The following is a 21,986-nucleotide window of genomic DNA, read 5'->3' as shown; positions in this document are numbered from 1 at the left end:
ACGTTTGGCCACTTTTAAAAGCAAGTATTGCTATTTTTTCATCTTGAAAAAGCCCTCATGTAGGGAGAAACACGTTGATGATTTTATTTCTTTTATGCAGCCAATAATATTTACAATTGTGTTTATCCCTCTGTGGACAACAGAGTTCACATTGGGATTTTTTAGGCGTTATTGCCTATTTCTCAAGGTCTAACATACTGAAAACCTGCTACTTCTATACCCTTGCACTGGTGAGTGCCAAAAGAAACAGTTGAACTTATATTCAAGTCTGCTAAAGAATATACACTGTGAGTATCCAGCGTGCCGTTGCAATAAGAGCAGGATACCATTTCCGATACCTGACAGAAAAAAAAAAAAACCCTGGAGTGTTTGAAAGTGAGACTGTCCAATAGGACCGGAGCAACGGATGAGACTAGTGACGTGTGGTTTAACGGCTGACAAGGTACACACGGATGTCAAACAGCGTACACACCTAGCTGCGGCTCCCGAACTGTAACGTCCTCAAGTCAGGTATTTGGTTATATTATCACGTAAGGACTTCATTATGCTTACACATCTGTGATTTGGATATACAGACTTACAGGTTACGACTATTTGAGTTGGATAATTTGAACTGACCATATCTTAATATTGAGGTGCTAATACGTTTTGCAAAACATATTTTTTTCTACTTTTTTACCTTTTTTTCTATTTTCTATTTTTTAGTGGTGGCAATCCTATAATTTAGTATTACATTTTTGCATTTAATCAGAGACGTCCGGTTTTTGATACATTGGTGCAATTATTGAGTAACAATTTTACCATTATAGATTTGTGACATTTATTGCTATTGCTTATGTGTTCTGACTAAAACATATTTTAAATATATATAAATTGATTTTAATAGCTTGTGTTGTAGTCATTGTTTTACCACACTTTTTGTTCTTTAGAACCTTTAGCTTTTTAACGCTCCTAAGCATATTTCAATACCTTTACTAAACCACCCAAGGAACAGCACATTAATGACGATGTGCTAGAGGAGAACACCCCCTATAAACTCCAAACTATCTTACCCCCTCTGTAGAGAGATTCCGTTAACACTCAGCACAGTCGAAAATAGGACCATCTCTTAAAGGAGACTGACTTGCTACTATGGCCGCCATGGGAGAGCAGAAAAAAAAAAAGCACAGGCAAAGTGGTATGAAAGCAATTAATGCTCTCCATGCTAGAAAATACTGTCTACAGCAATGTGCAATAACAAGTATGTTGCACGCCTAAGAACACACTCCTGGCAATGCGTAGCGATGATCGCTGCAAAAAAAATGCGCGGGGGGGGGGGATAAGGAACGGAGCCTATACATTTAACCGCAGCTTGTTGTAATCCTGGTCTGGTAAAACAGAAACTAACATTGAAAAGAAAAATTCAAGGACAGGAGAAGCACTAGGTATCCCAGGTCCACCCTGGCTCCAGGAAGACAAGTGTAAACCTATAAATCCACTTAAGGAATATCTTCAACGTATGCAGAATTGGCCTCGCAGAAATTAATTTGCCTTTCCTCAGTAAACTTATTTTCTTGTATCTAATCGTAATGTCTCAGAATTCTGAGGTGTTGTCTTAGATACCTCCAGTGTAGATTTGCTATTTTAAAGGGACATAAAAACCCAAAAATGTTCTTTCATGAATTATTAGTTCATATAATTTTAAACAACTTTCCAATTTACTTCTATTATCAATTTTTTTTAGTTTCTTGTTATTCTTTGTTGAAAAGCAGGAAGGTATGCTCATGTGCACGTGTCTGCAGCACTATGTAGCAGCAGTTTTGCAACAATGTTATACATTAGTAGGGGCACTAGATGGCAGAACTATTTCCTGTCTTGTAGTGTCTCCAGCATGTGCATGCTACCTACCTAGGTATGTCTTCAACAAAGAATAACATAAGAACTAAGCAAATTTGATAATAGAAGTAAATAAGAAACTTTTTTAAAATTGTATTCTTTATCAGAATAATGAAGGAAAATGTTGGGGTTTCATGTCCCTTTAAAGACAAACACCCAATTATCTGCTATGGCAAAAAAGTAACCTTACAAAAACAAAATCTACTTTTAGAGAAAAGAACTTTGCACAAAAAATAAGTAAACACGTGGTCTGCTATGCAAAGGATAACAGGTATTTATTACTGTAAATTATGTGTCAAAAAATGCCCTGAACAATTGAGTACCAAACTTGAGTGCCATTCTAACAGATAACGGAGTGACAATTCCAGTTAAAGGGACAGTCTACTCCAGAAAGTTTATTGTTTAAAAAGATAGATAATCCCTTTATTACCCATTCCCCAGTTTTGCATAACCAACACGGTTTTATTAATATATTTTTTACCTCTGTGATTACCTTGTAACGCAGTTCTTTTGACAGTCTTAGATTTTAGCCAATCAGTGCTGAATCATAAATAACTCTGCGGGAGCGAGCACAAAGTTATCTATATGACCAAAGTCTAACTTTGAAAAACTGTCAAAATGTACTGAGATAAGAGGCGGGTTCAACAGCTTAGAAATCAGTTTAAAAGCCTACTTTAGCTTTCGTTTCAACAAAGAATACTAAGAGAACAAAGCAAATTTAATAATAAAAGTAAATTAGAAAGTTGTTTAAAATTGCATGTCCTATCTCTGTCTCATGAAAGTTTAATTTTGACTGTCCCTTTAAGCAGTATTCCACAATAACACATTGCAAATAAAACAAAGGATACTGTATAAATTAAAGTGCAAGACATATGTATAACTCACTTAATACATCCCTTTTCACTTTTCTTGAGTTGGTCTGTAACCACTTTAAAATTGGTTTGTAATGAAATAAATCTCTCTTTACGGTTATCATGTGCTTTTCTGATTCCAGCATTTTCTTGGATCTACAGAAAAAGAAAAAAAAAAAAAAAAAAAAACCATTAAATAAAACATTTATTCTGAAATAGAATGACAGGTTTTTTTTCTGCACTAAGAAAATTATTTTTCCCCCCAAAACTTTATTTATAAGAGATGCATTGTGTACAATGCATAAACATGACAAAGATAGTAAAGGTCAAGTGGATGTCATCAGAATATGCAATGGTGATGTAAACCATATGATACACAAATAACAAAAACAAAAACTTGCGTAATAACATTTTGCATTAGGATGATTACAGGAGAACTGGAAGTACTATCCTTTTAGTCTACCAACTGGTTTAGGGAGAGATTATCATTGTAAGATAGTGTTTTTAACAAGGTTGATTATGTCAGGTAAGCAGAAAGACAGCTATCAGATAGTGACATATATCGCCCCCTTACAGTCGATCCTACTATGAAATTTAAAAAAGATTTGGTCACATTATTTGAGGATGGAATAGCTTTGGGTATTATCAACAAGAGAGATGTGGAACTTTTAGTACCTAATTCACCAATTATTCCAATCTTCCATCATGTGCCCAAAATACACAAAAATTCAGTATCACCCCCTGGAAGGCCCATCGTCTCGGGCATAGGCTCCCTTTTGGAGCCTGTGTCCGAGTGGATGGACTCAATCATCCAACCCATGGTTACCAATTTATACAGCTATCTTAGGGATTCAGGTCACCTCTTACAAAATTTGAGAAGCATTAAATGGCAGGAGTCTTATTGTTGGGCGGCTGTTGATATAGTCTCTCTTTATTCAAGAATTCCTCACCACTTGGGAATTAGAGCAATTAAGTGGTTTCTAGATAGAGACATGACATACTCTGAGGCAGAACAATTGTTCATATGTGAACGTCTGAGTTCCTACTAACCCACAATTATTTTCTGTTTAACCACACTTTTTACCTTCAAGTTTGTGGTACGGCTATGGGGGCTAAATTTGCCCCCTCTTATGCCAATTTGTTTGTGGGTTGGTGGGAACTCCATCACATATTCTCAGACAATTATGAATTAAGGGAGCATACTATTTTGTATAATCGCTTTATTGACGATAGGATATTCATTTTTGATACCTCAAACATTACAGAATTTACATATTCCACTCTCCTGGATTATCTTAATCAAGACAAATGGCATCCACAGCACCAATTTAGGTAAAAGAAAAAAACCTTTATTTATTTTTTAAAGGTTTTTTCTTTTACCTAAATTGGTGCTGTGGATACCATTTGTCTATGTTGCTGTGAGGGTGGTAGTAACCCTTTCTCCACGGGCATCAAACAGAACTAAGACCTACTTCAAGGTACTAACAGGTGCTGTACTCATTTACTACTTTTCTGGATTATCTTAATAACAACAATGTGGAATTAAAATTCACGGGCGAAATAAACCCAATTAAGGTTAATTTTTGGATCTAACCATCAGAGGCGAAGTATATAACAACTCAATTATTTCCAGTACATACAGCAAACCCACTGCAGGGAACACTATTCTACATGCCCACTCAGCTCATCCTCCCCATTTATTAAATTCCATTCCCAAAAGTCAATTCTTCAGATTGAGAAGAAACACAAATGATGAGATTATATACACAAACCAATCTGAGGAATTCAAAGTGAGGCTTCTAAAGAGAGGCTATAAGGATGAAGAGCTCAATCCAGCACAGGAGGAAGCAAAACACAGTTATACAGTCACTCGTAACCAAAATAGTTCGTTCACTAATGAATCTGTAGTTTTTAGCACGCCATACTCTATTCATTATGATAAAATAATTTCCATATTGAAGAAACATTTAAAATTATTGCACAATGATCCACACTTGGCACCATACATTAGTAAATGCAGATTTGTTTCTAGGAAGCCAGACACCTTAGGCTCCAAATTATCTCCAAGCATGGTCCAAACAAAAATAATTCAAAGTAATAGAACATGGTTGCATAAGAAGGGCAATTTCAAATGCAATAATTTCAACTGTATAGCCTGCCAATCAGTTTTACTAGGTAAAAGATTTACCTCTTCAGTATATAACAGGTCCTTTGAAATTAATTTTTATGCTACATGTAGAACCAAGTGGGTGGTTTATCTTATCACCTGCAATCTTTGTTCTTCACAGTATGTAGGTCAGACCTCTTGTGAGTTCTGTGAACGTGTCAGAGAACATGTAAGGGGTGTCAAAAATTATAAGAAGGAGTCTTCAATAGCCAAACACTTTAATGGTGAACATTTCACCAATATTTCTGATTTTGGAGTTCAGATTATAGAAATCGTTAATAGACACCCCAGAGGAGGTGACAGACATAAGTCTATAACAAAACATGAACTATTCTGGATTCTAAAATTGGGTACTAGACACCCCAATGGTATGAATTTAGAGTGGGACATATCTTATTTTACTGATTTATTTATATATATATACAAATATATTTTTTCTAAAATAAATGTTAACAATTAAATTGTCAGTATATTTGAACAACTAATTATAGGTTTAAGATTAATTATTCTATGTATTATATTCCATCAAAAATTACAACTTCCCATTACCTCCTTTAAAATATCCATATTTATACATTAGTTGGTTTTGTTAATGGGCAGGTTTTATTTAATTTATTCCCCTATTTATCAAATTACTTATACCTTAGTTCCTATTCTTTTTTCTGTTTTTTTCTGGGTTTTTTCTCCGGTCAATTTTGTGCATGTAGAGCTAAAATTTCCAGTACATATTACATTTTTGTTTTATATATTTTATTTTAAAATTATGTTTTTTTATGTGTACCTTTGCTTATTCCACCTTTAGCCTGGAAGGGGGGTGTGACTGACTGGTGTCTGTTTCTTGGGCACCGGTTGGCTACATCCGCCTTTATAAGGTGTGGGTGAGTTCGCTTAGGTCATGTCCTATGATTAAGTGCCAGTAGCGGCGCGAAACGCGTCAGGATAACTTCTGTCCTGGACCCTTGTCCGTTTGTGGCATCTTTTCTGCACTTTTAATAATAAAGCAACTTAAATTTTTTACCCCTGAGTGCACCAGATTCTTTTTGTTTATAGTGTTTTTATACTTCCACGGACTCTCCTAAAGGCACAGACTGCATTACAGCTTAAAAACACTTTGTAGTAAAACAGCAAAGTAATAAATCATTACTCAACAGAGGGAGGAAAAGAGGGAAAGTTAATGGGGAAAAGGGGAAGGAGTGGAATCCTATATTTAAGCATGTAATGTGATTTAAGATCCAAGTAGGGCTTGTTCCCAAAATAATTTAGCACTTAGAAAATAGGAGAGTTTATTATGTTTCAAAAAGCCATACTCTTCCAGAGAAAGCAGCTATGTAGCTCTGCTAGCCACATCTGTGTAGAAACGAAAATAAAAAACAGGAATTTCTATATCTTGGCCTATAAGCTAGATAATACTTACCAGGTAATATCCCCCTCTCCAGATGGGGCATGGACAGAAATAAACCATGCCCCCTTTTTTACTTATATAACCCTATACCTGAAAACCCTCCTTCATTCCTAGTTCTGGACAACATAGGAAAAAAAGAGATAGGACCAAAAAAAAGTAGGAACCCTGGTAAGTATGGCCTAGGTTATAAGCCAAAACCTAGAAATTTCTTCTTTTTTTTATTTCTAAAATAGGGTTGGAAAAGAAAAACACATGCTACAGTATCTGAAATGGAAACATAGAAATGTATTATGAAACAACAGAGCTCAAGATTTTCCTTCCAAACTTAGCAGAGGATGACTGAATAACATCCAATGTGTAATGCACAGAGTCTTACATACAGCAGCCTGACAAATATCTGAGATAGATGTATCATTCTGAAATGCCCAGGATGTGGAAACTGTCCTAGTGGAGTGTGCCCTGAGTCCAGATGGTACTGGAGTAGAAAATGATTTGTAAACCTTGGCAACACATTGTGTGATTCAAGAAGAGATAGCAGATTTTGTTGGCGCCAAACTTTTCCTGTTTCCATGTGGGATAACAAACAATCTGTCTGTCCTTCGGAATTCTTTAGTTCTGTCAACGTAGTAGTGAAGAAAACGAACCAGATCCAAAGTATTAACTGGTTTCCCATCAATCAGCTTTGAAGTTGTACAAAAGGAAGGCAGAATAATATATTTGGGAATGTGGAAAACTCACACCATGTTCAGAAAGAATTCTAAAACTGTTCTTAAAACAACTTTATCTTGATGGAAGACTAAGAAGGGTTCAATCAAAGATAAGGCTTGCAATTCTGGTCTAGCAGATGTCATAACAACTAAAAACAATGTTTTCAATGTTAAATTGCGTAAAGAAGCATTTTTTAGAAGGATCTTCTTAAGAGAATTTCATCCATGTTAAGAAGACTTCCCATTTCCTGTAATATGCTCTTGAAGTAGAAGATTTTCTTGCTTCAAGTAAAGTCTGAATAGAAGAGGAAGGAATGTTCAATCTGCTAAACCTTGACCATGCAGCAGCTATGCCGACAAGTAATTTGCGAGGACAGGGATGAAGGTTTAGACCCTGACTGAAGATGTCCAGAAGCTCAGGGAGAAGCCAAAGTGGCTGAACTGCTAACTGAAGCAGAAGCAAAAAACAGCCAATAAGGAGCAAAGAAAATAAATCTTCCCTTCTCTTTCCATATAGGAGATAAGGACTCGGTGCCAAATGAGGAGAAATCTGGTACTAGGTTCTGTAAGGTTAAGTGCTTATGTGCCCAACTGAAGATTGGTGCCACTGCCTGTAAATCTGCCATGCTGTGAGTTCATCCCTGAAACTTTTTGAAGGATACTGTCATGTTGTCTGATCCTGAATCCTTACTGCATGATCCTGAAGGATAGCCTGAAATACCTGAAGAGCATGACAAACTGCTTTTAATTCCAGAATATTTGCCTGAAGCTTGGAATCTTCTTGGCTCCAAATTCCCTGAACATGGACTTGTTTGCATACTACACCCCATGCTGAACTGCTGGAATCTATGGTGATTCCACACAATCGGGCTTTTTTTAAGGGTATTTCTTAAGAAAACATAATTTATGTAAGAACTTACCTGATGAATTAATTTCTTTCATAGTGGCTAAAGTCCATGAGCTAGTGACGTATGGGATATACATTCCTACCAGGAGGGGGCAAAGTTTCCCAAACTTCAAAATGCCTATATAAATACACCTCCCACCACACTCATACCGTAGTTTAACATATAGCCAAGTAGTGAGGTGTAAAAAGGAGTAAAAAAAACATACAAAAAGAGGAACCGGAAAAAAATTGTTTTTATACAAAAAAATCATAACCACCAAAAAAATAGGGTGGGTCTCATGGACTCTTGCCACTATGAAAGAAATTAAATTATCAGGTAAGTTCTTACATAAATTATGTTTTCTTTCATGTAAGTGGCAAGAGTCCATCAGCTAGTGACTTATGGGATATAATACCCAAGATGTGGAAGTCTACATAGTCACTAGAGAGGGAGGGTTAAATAAAAAACGCTATTTCCGCTGACAAATTAAATCCAAATATTAATTACGTTTTTCATAAAAATTATAAAAAACTCAAATCATAGGCACTAGAATCAAACAGACAGCTGCCTGAAGAACCTTTCTACCAAAGACTGCTTCAGAAGAAGCAAACACATAAAAAAGGTAAAATATTAGTAAAAATATACAAAAAAGATCAAGCTGCTGCTATGCAAATTTGACCAACTGAAGCTTCATTCTTGAAAACCCAAGATATAGCGACTGATCTATTAGAATGAGCTGTAACACGCTCAGGCGAATACTGCTCCTCCTCCTCCTCCAACTAAGCTTTGAAAAATCAAAAGCTCTGACTAAAATGGCAGAAACTTTCAGACATTTTCTGTAACCAGAAAAAATAACAAATAGACTAGAAGTCTTAGTGAAATCTAAGTAGTTTCAACATAATATTGCAAAATTCTTACCACATTCCAAGAATGTAAAGACCCCTTATGAGTATTCCTAGGGATAGGACACAAAGAAGAAACAATAATCTCTCCAATAATGTTGTTAAAAATTCACAACCTAATGAAAAAAACATGCAAGACATATCTCGCAAAACAGCGTTGTCTTGATGGAAATCAAATAAGGAGACTCACAAGAGAGAACAGACAATTCAGAAACTCTTCTAGCAGAAGAGAAAACCAAAGAAATAACACTTTCCAAGAAAGTAGATAACTAACCAAAGAATGCAGAGACTCCAAAGGAAAAACCTGCAAAAACTTAAAAGAACAAATCGAGACTCCAAGGAGAAGAAATTGATTTAATAACAGGCTTGATACGAAACAAAACCTGAACAAAACAGTGAAAATCAGGAAGCTAAACAATCTGTTTATGAATTAAGACAAAAAAAGCATAGATTTTGTCCTTTCAAAGGATTTACATACAAACACCTGAATTCAGATCATCCTGAAGAAACTGTAAAATCCTAGGAATTCAAAAGAATGCCAAGAATAATCATGAGTGGAACACCATGAAAAACATGTAAAGACAAAAAGGGCGAAAGAGCGCAAAGCCACTCTAAATGTACACCATTTGAAATATGTTTTAATGTGTCAAAAACAGAAACATAAATGCACTCACATGTAAAAACCTCAAAAGGTATGAGGTATTAAGAACACAGGAATCGCATATGCTGTGATTAAGCACTCTCAGCAGTATGTCCGTGGATCCTATGACAACCACACTGTGGTATCAGTGGGGGATTTCTCAGTCTGTGATCCACTGGGCAAATCTCGCGGGAGTCGTGGGCGTGGCCTAACATGTTTCGTGAGGTACTCCTCACTTCGTCAGAGGCTGCCCAACCAACAATACATCAGACGATATATACTACATGTACTCCAATCAAATAAAATATTCAAAACAAAAGGGAGGAGCCAAGAAATGTCCATAGGATATTTTAATACTAATGTCCGTACTTAGAATCCATATGGTGATCCTGCCTTATTGTAATTAAACTTAAAAAACATAAATTATGTAAGAACTTACCTTATAAATTCATTTCTTTCATATTGGCAAAAGTCCATGAGCTAGTGATGTATGGGATATACAATCCTACCAGGAGGGGCAAAGTTTCCCAAACCTCAAATTGCCTATAAATACACCCCTCGCCACACCCACAATTCAGTTTAACGAAAGGAACTGGAAATATAATTTTGCTTTATACAAAAAACATAACCACCATAAAAAGGGTGGGTCTCATGGACTCTTGCAAATATGAAAGAAATGAATTTATCAGGTAAGTTCTTACATAAATTATGTTTTCTTTCATGTAATTGCCAAAAGTCCATGAGCTAGTGACGTATGGGATATTAAAAACCAAGATGTGGAACTCCACAGAAGAGTCACTAGAGAGGGAAGGATAAAAATAAAAACAGCCATTTTCTGCTGAAAAAATTAAATCCACATCCAAAAAAATAAGTTTTTCTCATAATTGAAAAGAAAAAGCTTAAAACATAAGCAGAGGAAGAAAAAACTTAAAACATAAGCAGAGGAATCAAACTGAAACAGCTGCCTGAAGAAACTTTCTACCAAAAACTGCTTCCGAAGAGGCAAATACATCAAAACAATAGAATGTAGTAAATGTATGCAAAGAAGACCAAGTTGCTGCTTTGCAAATCTGAGCAATTGAAGCTTTATTCTTAAAAGCCCACGAAGTGGAAACTGATCTAGTAGAATGAGCTGTGATTCTCTGAGGCAGGGCCTGACCCGACTCCAAATAAGCCTGATGAATCAAAAGCTATAACCAGGATGCCAAGGAAATAACCTTTCCTAGGACCAGAAAAGACAACAAATAGATTAGAAGTCTTCATAAAATCTTTAATAGCTTCAACATAATATTTCAAAGCTCTTACAACATCCAGAGAATGTAAGGATCTCTCCAAAGAATTCTTAGGATTAGGACACAAAGAGGGAACAACAATTTCCCTATTAATGTTGTTAGAATTCACAACTTTAAATAAAAATTTAAATGAAGTCCGCAAAACCGCCTTATCATGATGGAAAATCAGAAAAGGAGACTCACAAGAAAGAGCAGATAATTCGGAAACTCCTCTTCTAGTAAAATTAATTTAGTAAATGTATGCAAAGAGGACCAAGTTGCAGCTTTGCAAATCTGATTAATTGAAGCTTCATTCTTAAAAGCCCACTAAGTGGAGACTGATCTAGTAGAATGAGCTGTAATTCTCTAAGGCGGGGTCTTACCCGACTCCAAATAAGCTTGATGAATCAAAAACTTCAACCAAGAAGCCAAGGAAATAGCAGAAGCCTTCTGACCTTTCTTAGGACCAGAAAATAAAACAAATAGTCTAGAGGTCTTCATGAAATCTTTAGTAGCTTCAACATAATATTTCAAAGCTCTTACCACATCCAAAGAATGTAAGGATCTTTCCAAAGAATTCTTAGGATTAGGACACAAGGAAGGAACAACAATTTCTCTACTAATGTTGTTAGAATTCACAACCTTAGGTAAAAATTTAAATGAAGTTCTCAAAACTGCCTTATACTGATGAAAAATCAGAAAAGGAGATTCACAAGAAAGAGCAGATAGCTCAGAAACTCTACTAGCAGAAGAGATAGCCAAAAGGAACAACACTTTCCATGAAAGTGAAAGTAGTTTAATATCCAAAGAATGCATAGGCTCAAAAGGAGGAGCCTGTAAAGCCTTCAAACCCAAATTAAGACTCCAAGGAGGAGAGATTGATTTTATGACAGGCTTGATACGGACCAAATCCTGCACAAAACAGTGAATATCAGGAAGCTTAGCAATCTTTCTGTGAAATAAAACAGAAAGAGCAGAGATTTGTCCCTTCAAGGAATTTGCAGACAAACCTTTATCCAAACAATATGGTAAAATGAGAGGGCGCTAAAAACTAGGTATACTTAACACACCTAATTGATTCAGATTTTTGAATACGATATAATTAGCAAAAGTAAGAAATCTCCAAGACAGTATTAATTTTATAAATTGTTTACTGGTGGGAACTTTCCCTATTAAGGTGCAATACATAAAATCATAAAATCATAAAAACAATTGACAGTCGCATAAAGTGTTTGACATGATATAATCAACTTATAATTTATGGAATACCACCCTGATGAAAAATGATAATAAAGCGCTTTAAAAATAAAATTGATTAAAATGCTTATGAACCTTAAAAGCAAATATATTCCAGAGCATAAAAGACCGTCTCTATTCGTTTAGTCCATAATATATCTTCAAAAGATGGAATCCCTTATGTTTATTAGGGATTCCATTTTTAAAGCGCTTTATTATCATTTTTCATCAGGGTGGTATTCCATAAATTATAAGTTGATTATATCATGTCAAACACTTTATGCGACTGTCAATTGTTTTTATGATTTTATGTATTGCACCTTAATAGGGAACGTTCCCACCAGTAAACAATTTATAAAATTAATACTGTCTTGGAGATTTCTTACTTTTGCTAATTATATCGTATTCAAAAATCTGAATCAATTAGGTGTGTTAAGTATACCTAGCTTTTAGCGCCCTCTCATTTTACATATTGTTTGTTCCATTTCTATCTTGGGGAGATAGTGGAGAGTGGCTTAGGTATCCTTTTTAGATTTTAGCGCTGAATTACCTGTGCTATTTTGTATATAAACCTTTATCCAAACCATCCTGAAGGAACTGTAAAATTCTAGGAATTCGAAAAGAATGCCAGGAGAATTTATGAGAAGAACACCATGAAATAATCCGCTTCCCAATTGTCTACACCTGGGATATGTACCACAGAAATTAGACAAGAGCTGGATTCCGCCCAAGAAAGTATCCAAGATACTTCTTTCATAGCAAGGGGACTGTGAGTCCCACCCTGATGATTGACATATGCCACATTTATGATATTGTCTGTCTGAAAACAAATGAATGGTTCTCTCTTCAAAAGAGGCCAAACCTGAAGAGCCCTGAAAATAGCACGGTGTTCTAAAATATTGATTGGTAACCTCGCCTCTTGAGGTTTCCAAACCCCTTGTACTGTCAGAGATCCCCAGACAGCTCCCCAACCTGAAAGACTTGCATCTGTTGTGATTACAGTCCAGGTTGGACGAACAAAAGAGGCCCCTTGAATTATACGATGGTGGTCTAACCACCAAGTCAGAGAGAGTCGAACATTAGGATTTAAGGATATTAACTGTGATATATTTGTATAATCCCTGCACCATAGTTTCAGCATCCAAAGCTGGAGAGGTCTCATATGAAAATGAGCAAAGGGGATCGAGTCCGATGCTGCAGTCATGAGACCTAAAACTTCCATGCACATAGCCACTGAAGGGAATGATTGAGACTGAAGGTTCCGACAAGCTGAAACAAATTTTATTCGCCTCTTGTCTGTTAGAGACAGAGTCATGGACACTGAATCTATCTGGAAACCTAAAAAAGTGACCTTTGTCTGAGGAATCAAGGAACTTTTTGGTAAATTGATCCTCCAACCATTTCTTTGAAGAAACAACACTAGTTGATTTGTGTGAGATTCTGGACAATGTCAAGACTGAGCTAGTACCAAGATATCGTCCAAATAAGAAAACACCGCAATACCCTGTTCTCTGATTACAGAGAGTAGGGCACCGAGAACCTTTGAAAAAATTTTAGGAGCTGTCGCTAGGCCAAATGGAAGAGCAACAAATTGGTAATGCTTGTCTAGAAAAGAGAATCTCAGAAACCGATAGTGATGTGGATGAATCGGAATATGAATATATGCATCCTGTAAGTCTATCGTGGACATATAATGACCTTGATGAACAAAAGGCAGAATAGTCCTTATAGTCACCATTTTGAAAGTTGGCACTCTTACAAAATGATTCAAAATTTTTAGATCCAGAACTGGCCTGAATGAATTTTCTTTCTTTGGGACAATGAATAGATTGGAATAAAACCCCAGACCCTGTTCCTAAAACGGAACTGGTACGATTACCCCTGAAAGCTCTAGATCTGAAACACACTTCAGAAAAGCCTGAGCCTTTACTGGATTTGCTGGAACGCGTGAGAGAAAAATTCTTCTCACAGGGGGTCTTAGTCTGAATCCTATTTGATACCCTTGAGAGACAATACTCTGAATCCAATGATTTTGGACAGAATCTGCCCAAATGTTTTGGAAAAATTTTAATCTGCCCCCCACCAGCTGAGCTGGAATGAGGGACGCACCATCATGCAGACTTGGGGGCTGGCTTTGGTTTCTTAAAAGACTTGGATTTATTACAACTTGAAGAAGGTTTCCAATTGGAACCAGAAGGATTTGTTTCTGTTCCTTATTCTGTCGAAAAGAACAAAAACAATTAAAAGCTTTAGATTTACCCTTAGATCTTTTATCCTGAGGTAAAAAAACAACTCCCTTCCCCCCAGTGACAGTTGAAATAATTGAATCCAATTGAATCCTTACCTTGGAAAGAAAGAGATTGTAATCTAGACTTAGATACCATATCAGCATTCCAATACTTGAGCCACAAAGCTCTTCTAGCTAAAATAGCTAAAGACATAGATTTAACATCAATTTTGATGTTATCAAAAATAGCATCACAGATAAAATGATTAGCATGCTGAAGCAAGCGAACAATGCTAGACAAATCAGGATCTGTTTCCTGTTGCGCTAAGCTTTCCAACCAGAAAGTTGATGTAGCTGCAACATCAGCCATAGAAAAGGCAGGCCTGAGAAGATAGTCAGAATATAAATAAGCTTTCCTTAGATAAGATTTAAGTTTCCTATCTAAAGGATCATTAAATGAAGTACTATCTTCCATAGCAATAGTAATACGTTTGGCAAGAGTAGAAATAGCCCCATCAACTTTGGGGATTGTTTCCCAAAACTCCAATCTGACTGCTGGCAAAGGATACAACGTTTTAAACCTAGAAGAAGGAATAAAAGAAGTACCAGACCTAGTCCATTCCTTTGAAATCATATCAGAAATAGCATCAGGAACTGGAAAAATCTCTGGAGTAACCACAGGAGGTTTATAAACAGAATTTAAACATTTACTAGTTTTAGTATCAAGAGGACTAGTTTCCTCAATATCCAAAGTGATCAACACCTCTTTTAACAAGGAACGAAAATACACCATCTTAAAGAGATAAGTAGATTTGTCAGTGTCAATATCTGAGGTAGGATCTTCTGAATCAGATATATACTCATCAGAGGAGGATAATTCAGTATATTGTCGATCATTTGAAATTTCATCAACTTTATGAGAAGTTTTAAAAGACCTTTTACGTTTATTAGAAGGCGGAATAGCAGACAAAGTCTTCTGAATCGCATCAGCAATACAATCTTATATATTTACAGAGATATCATGTACATTAGATGTTGAAGGAACAACAGGCATTGTACTAGTACTGATGGATACATTCTCTGCATGTAAAAGCTTATCATGACAACTGTTACATAATACAGCTAGAGATATAATCTCCGCTAATTTACAACAGATACACTTATCTTTGGTAGAACTCTTATCAGGCAGCAGGGATCCAACAGTGGTTTCTGAGACAGGATCAGATTGAGACATCTTGGAAATGTAAGAGAAAAAACAACATATAAAACAAAATTATCAATTTCCTTATATGGCAGATTCAGGAATGGGAAAAAAATGCAAACAGCATAGCCCTTTGAGCATAGATAAAGGCAAGAGGCATATCGGAAGTGGGATTTAAATAATTCAATTATTTGGCACCAAGTATGACGCGCAACGCAAAATGAAATTTTTTGGTGCTAACATCATCCGGAAATGACACAACTCGCGTCATGGCAGACGCAACCATGTGCAAGGAGACATGGCATCAACTAAGACGCCAGAAATGACGAATTTGCGTCACCGAATATACCTTCGTGCCAAAAAAAATTCTCGCGCCAAGAATGACGCAATAAATAGCATTTTGCTGCCTCGCAGTCCTAATTTTGCCCGCAAAAATTAATGAAAAACAGTCAATTTTGAAGAAAAGACTATATACCAGGTAAGAAAAAATAACTTCCTAAATATGTTTTCCCAATTTTGAAACTGAAAGTCTGCAAAAGGAAATATACATAAACCTGACTCATGGCAAATATAACTACAATACATATATATAGAACTTTACATTAATACATAAAGTGCCAAACCATAGCTGAGAGTGTCTTAAGTAATGAAAACATACTTACCGCAAGACACCCATCCACATATAGCAGATAGCCAAACCAGTACTGAAACGGTTATCAATAGAGGTAATGGAATATGAGAGTATATCGTCGATCTGAAAAGGGAGGTAGAAGATGAATCTCTACGACCGATAACGGTGAACCTATGAAAAGATTTCCAGCGAGAAAAACCATAGAATTCAATAGGTGATACTTCCTTCACATCCCTCTGACATTCACTGTACTCTGAGAGGAATCGGGCTTCAAAATGCTGAGAAGCGCATATCACAGAAGAAAATCAAGCACAAACTTACTTCACCACCTCCATAGGGAGGCAAAGTTTGTAAAAACTGAATTGTGGGTGTGGCGAGGGGTGTATTTATAGGCATTTTGAGGTTTGGGAAACTTTTCCCCTCCTGGTAGGATTGCATATCCCATACGTCACTAGCTCATGGACTCTTGCCAATTACATGAAAGAAACAATTGATTAATAATAAAAGCACATATCTGTGTATAAATTTAAAATCACCTTAAATACTCCTAAAAACAATTGATTATATAATGATACTAAAACGGTAGTGAAAAAATATGTGTGTCTCTCTAAATATATAAGTGGATGATTCATACAGATAAAGGAATTTTCTAGTATGAGAAAATAAGCAAGACATACACTTATATATACATATAAGCACAGTTACATTAGTCATCAATATTCAAATACAATGTAACCTTAAACCTATATAGAGTACCAGTTAACGCCTGTATCAATATATACACTTAATACATCCATATGCAGGCAAACAATAGGTGACACAAAGGAGGGTCCCAGAAAGCCCCAGGGGGAATAACTTATACTGGTAGGTATATTTCATCCTATTCATCCCCTTTGGTTCCAGGGAGTCCAGGGAATAGATCCAAAACGTTTCCCGCTGTCAGAGTGAGAATCTTATCACCGCCTCTTGGATGTGGTTTGATCCAATCAATAGCTTTCACTCTCACACAGCTAGGATCCTTAACATGGATTAGTACAAAGTGTGCTGAGACACCATGATTCATATTTCCCTGTTCAATATTGCGAAGATGCTCTGAAAATCTCTTTTACAAACAGCGTTTTGTGTGTTCTATGTAAATAAGGTTGCACGAGCAGGATAAATAATAAACTAGATGCCTAGATTTACAGTTTAAAAGCTGGTTAATTTCATACACCCTATCATCTCTATTCCCAGAAAAGGATTTATTATCCCTATCGGTATGTGCACATGTGGTGCAGTTTTTTCTCACACACTTATAAAATCCTTTGGTTTTTAAAAAAATCCCGTTCTGTATGGTAGTGTTGTTATCCCTCTTCAAACTACTTGGAGCAAGCATCATTTTAAGGTTCCTATTCATACGAAAGATAACTTTCTTTTTTTCCAATAGAATGTCTTTTAACAAAGGATCTTGGCCAGTGTTTGTTAATTGCACTTTCAATTTCTTTCTGTGCTCTGTTATATTTTGTAATAAACATTGGTGGACCCATCTTAGAATTGTTAACTCTCTTTTTGGACCTCTTTTTGGAGATAACCACTAGAGAAGAGAATCCCTGGTCTCTTGATCCAGATTTAGCAGAGGGGGCAAATCTGTGTAGTCCCCATTCCACTGATTGAGCATGCAAAGTTGCAGTGGTCTGAGATGTAGGCGGACAAACGGAACTATTTCCATTGCCGCTACCATTAGGCCGATTACTTCCATACACTGAGCCACTGACGGCCAAGAAGTGGAATGCAGAGCACGGCAGGAAGTTAGAAGCTTTGATAACCTGACCTCTGTCAGAAAAAATTTAATTTCTACTGAATCTATCAGTGTTCCTAGGAAGGAAACTCTTGTGAGAGGGTAGAGAGAACTCTTTTCTTCGTTCACATTCCACCCATGAGACCTCAGAAAGGCCAGAACAATGTTCTTATGGGACTTGGAGATTTGAAAAGTCGACGCCTGTATCAGAATGTCATCTAGGTAAGGAGCCACCGCTATGCCCCGTGGCCTTAGAACCACCAGTAGGGACCCTAGAACCTTCGTAAAGATTCTTGGTGCCGTGGCTAGCCCGAAGGGAAGAGCCACAAACTGGTAATGCCTGTCTAGGAAGGCGAACCTGAGGAACTGATGATGATCTCTGTGAATCGGAATGTGGAGATAAGCATCCTTTAAGTCCACGGTAGTCATAAATTGACCCTCCTGGATCATAGAGAGGATTGTTCGGATAGTCGCCATCTTGAAGGATGGGACTCTGAGAAATTTGTTTAGGATCTTGAGATCCAAGATTGGTCTGAAAGTTCCCTCTTTTTTGGGAACTATAAACAGATTTGAATAGAAGTCCTGCCCCTGTTCCTCCCTCGGAACTGGGTGGATCACTCCCATAACCAGTAGGTCTTGAACACAACGTAAGAATGCCTCTCTCTTTATCTGGTTTACAGATAATTGTGAGAGATGAAATCTCCCCTTTGGAGATGAAGCTTTGAAGTCCAGAAGATATCCCTGGGAAACAATCTCTAATGCCCAGGGATCCTGGACGTCTCTTGCCCAAGCCTGGGCGAAGAGAGAAAGTCTGCCCCCTACTAGACCCGGTCCCGGATCGGGGGCTACTCCTTCATGCTGTCTTAGAGGCGGCAGCAGGCTATTTGGCCTGCTTCCCCTTGTTCCAAGCCTGGTTCGGTCTCCAGACTGGTTTGGACTGGGCGAAATTTCCCTCTTGTTTTGCATTAGAGGAAGCTGAAGCTGCGCCACTCTTGAAGTTTCGAAATGAACGAAAATTATTCAGTTTGGTCCTTAATTTATTAGACCTATCCTGAGGAAGGGCATGACCTTTTCCTCTAGTAATATCAGAAATGATCTCCTTCAGGCCCGGCCCGAATAGGGTCTGTCCTTTGAAGGGGATGTTGAGAAGCTTAGACTTTGAAGTAACGTCTGCTGACCAGGACTTAAGCCATAGCGCCCTGCGCGCCAGAATGGCAAAACCTGAATTCTTAGCCGTTAGTTTGGTTAGATGAAAAACGGCGTCAGAAATAAAGGAATTAGCTAACTTTAGAGCTTTAATCCTGTCTAAAATATCATCTAACGGGGTCTCCACCTGTAGAGCCTCCTCAAGAGACTCGAACCAAAAAGCCGCTGCAGCAGTAACTGGGGCAATGCATGCAAGAGGCTGGAGAATAAAACCTTGATGGATAAAAATTTTCTTAAGGAGACCCTTCAATTTTTTATCTATAGGATCTAAGAAAGCGCAACTGTCCTCGATGGGGATAGTTGTACGCTTAGCTAGGGTAGAGACTGCTCCCTCCACCTTAGGGACCGTCTGCCACGAGTCCCGTATGGCGGCATCTATGGGAAACATCTTTTTAAAAACAGGAGGGGGAGAGAACGGAACACCTGGTCTATCCAATTCCTTAGAAATAATTTCTGAAAACCTCTTAGGGACTGGAAAAACATCAGTGTAACTGCAAAGTATTTGTCCATTTTACACAATTTCTCTGGAACTGCAATGGGGTCACAGTCATCCAGAGTCGCTAAAACCTCCCTGAGCAATAAGCGGAGGTGTTCAAGCTTAAATTTAAAGGCTGTCATTTCAGAATCGGAATGAAGTAACGTCTTCCCTGAATCTGACATCTCACCCTCAGATAGCAAATCCCTTGCCACGGCTTCGGAGCATTGTGAGTGTATATCGGACATAGCTACTAAAGCGTCAGAAAGCTCTGTATTTGTTCTAGCCCGAGAGCTGTCTCGCTTTCCTTGTAACCCTGGCAGTTTGGACAATACCTCTGTGAGGGTATTAGTCATAACTGCCGCCATGTCTTGTAAGGTAAACACATTGGAGGCGCTAGATGTACTTGGCGTCACTTGAGCGGGAGTTATAGGTTCTGACACGTGGGGAGAGCTAGATGGCATAACCTCCCTTTTGCCAGTCTGAGAAACTTCTGGTGATAAATCTTTAAATGCCATAATATGGTCTTTATAAGTTATAGAAATTTCAGTACATTTGGTACACATTCTAAGAGGGGGTTCCACAATGGCTTCTAAACATATTGAACAAGGAGTTTCCTCTATGTCAGACATGTTTAACAGACTAGTAATGAGACCAGCAAGCTTGGAAAACACTTTAATAAATGTGAAACAGCAATTAAATAAAAACGGTACTGTGCCTTTAAGAGAAAAAAACTAAATTTTTACAGTGTGTATAAGGGACTAAAGCAGCATTGCACCCACTTGCAAATGGATGATTAACCCTTTAGGCCCCAAACCGGATTGAAAAACGTTAAAAAACGTTAATAAACAGTTAAACACCTTGCCACAGCAAGAAAGAAATAATCCCTCTATAGTGGTCCTCAGATGCCAGAGGACTCCTTTAGGGAAGCTGGATGTCTCAGTCTGAATATGAACTGCGCATCTAGAGCGCGAAAATAGGCCCCTCCCACCATGCACTCGATGTCAGAGGGCCTTAAGAAAATACTCCTAAGAGTATCTGACTAGCCATGTGGAAACTAGGCCTCAAAAAACGATTTATCACCCTCTGAGAAAAAAACGATCTTTCTATATAAACATGTAAACGCTTTGTCACTAAGAAATATGAGTATTCACATGAATATTACCCTTTTTTGTAAGCATGAACCCAGTCGTTGTTAAATCACTGCATCAGGCTTACCTCAATTATACAAGGCTCTGTCAGCATTTTCTAGATCTTATCATCTCTCTAGAAATAAATATACTGAACATACCTCAAAGCAGGTAATCTGCAAACCGTTCCCCCAACTGAAGTCTTTCCCATACTCTTCAGTTATGCGTTAGAACAGCAATGGACCTTAGTTACAAACCGCTAAGATCATCAACCTCCAGGCAGATTCTTCTTCTAATTTCTGCCTGAGAGTAAAACAGTACAACGCTGGTACCGTTTAAAAATAACAAACTTTTGATTGAAGGTAAAACAACACTAAGTTACCACATATCTCTTGATACTTCCTATCTTGTCGAGAGCTGCAAGAGAATGACTGGGGGAGGCAGTTAGGGGAGGAGCTATATAGACAGCACTGCTGTGGGTGTCCTCTTGCAGTTTCCTGTTGGGAAGGAGAATATCCCACAAGTAATGGATGAACCCGTGGACTGGATACACCTTACAAGAGAAAACTGAACTAGTACCAAGACATCGTCCAAAAACACTGCAATACCTTACCCTCTGATTACAGAAAGAACAACACCAAGAACCTTCGAGAAAAATCTTGGTGCTGTTGCTAAGCCAAATGGAAAAGCAACAAATTGGTAATGCTTGTCTAGAAAAAAGAATCTCAGAAAAAAATAGTGGTCTGGATGAATCAAAAAGTGAAAATAAGCGACCTGTAAGTCTATAGTGGACATTAAATAACCTTGCTAAACAAAAGGTAGAATAGTCCTTATAGTCACCATCTTGAAAGTTTGGACTCTTACAAAACGATTTAAAGTCTTCCCTCTTAGGAACAATGAATAGATTGAAAATAGAAATCCAATCCGTGTTCCTGCTGAGGAACTGGTACAATCACCCCTGAAAACTCTAGTTCTGAAACACATTTCAGAAAAGCCTGAGCCTTTACAGGATTTGTTGCAACATGAGAAAGAAATAATCTTCCCAAGGAAGGTCTCATTCTAAAATCTATTTGAAACCCTTGAGAAACAATATTCTATTAATTTTGGACTGAACCTGTCCAAATGTCTTGAAATAACTTAATTTGCCCCCCTCCACAACAGAAGAACTGGTTTGAGGGCCGCACCTACATGCAGACTTAAAGGCTAAATTTGGTTTCTTATAAGGCTCGGAATTATTCCAATTCGCAGTTAGTCTCTAATTAGAGCAAGAAGCCTTAGGGAAATGAGAGGTTTTCTGTTCTCTATTCTGAAGAAAGGAACAAAAACAAATGAGAGCTTCAAATTTACCTTTAAATTACTTATCTAAGGGCAGAAACTCCCTTATTCCCAGATATAATGGAG

The 21,986-nt window shown here is 37.4% G+C and overlaps 1 protein-coding gene across 1 annotated transcript in view; it reads right to left on the bottom strand.

The window, feature by feature from the left end:
* The window catches only part of CNTLN (centlein), a 969,919-nt gene that overhangs the window by 481,210 nt on the left and 466,723 nt on the right, over positions 1–21,986 (bottom strand). The window contains exon 11 of the mRNA XM_053702639.1: positions 2,761–2,882. Coding sequence (XP_053558614.1) covers positions 2,761–2,882 — 122 coding nt within the window. The remainder of the gene's footprint in view (positions 1–2,760; positions 2,883–21,986) is intronic.

Source organism: Bombina bombina, chromosome 2, assembly GCF_027579735.1.
Source record: "Bombina bombina isolate aBomBom1 chromosome 2, aBomBom1.pri, whole genome shotgun sequence".
Taxonomy (NCBI): Eukaryota; Metazoa; Chordata; class Amphibia; order Anura; family Bombinatoridae; genus Bombina; species Bombina bombina.
The sequence above is the reverse complement of the archived record's forward strand: the minus strand, read 5'-3'. Positions and strand labels throughout refer to the sequence as shown.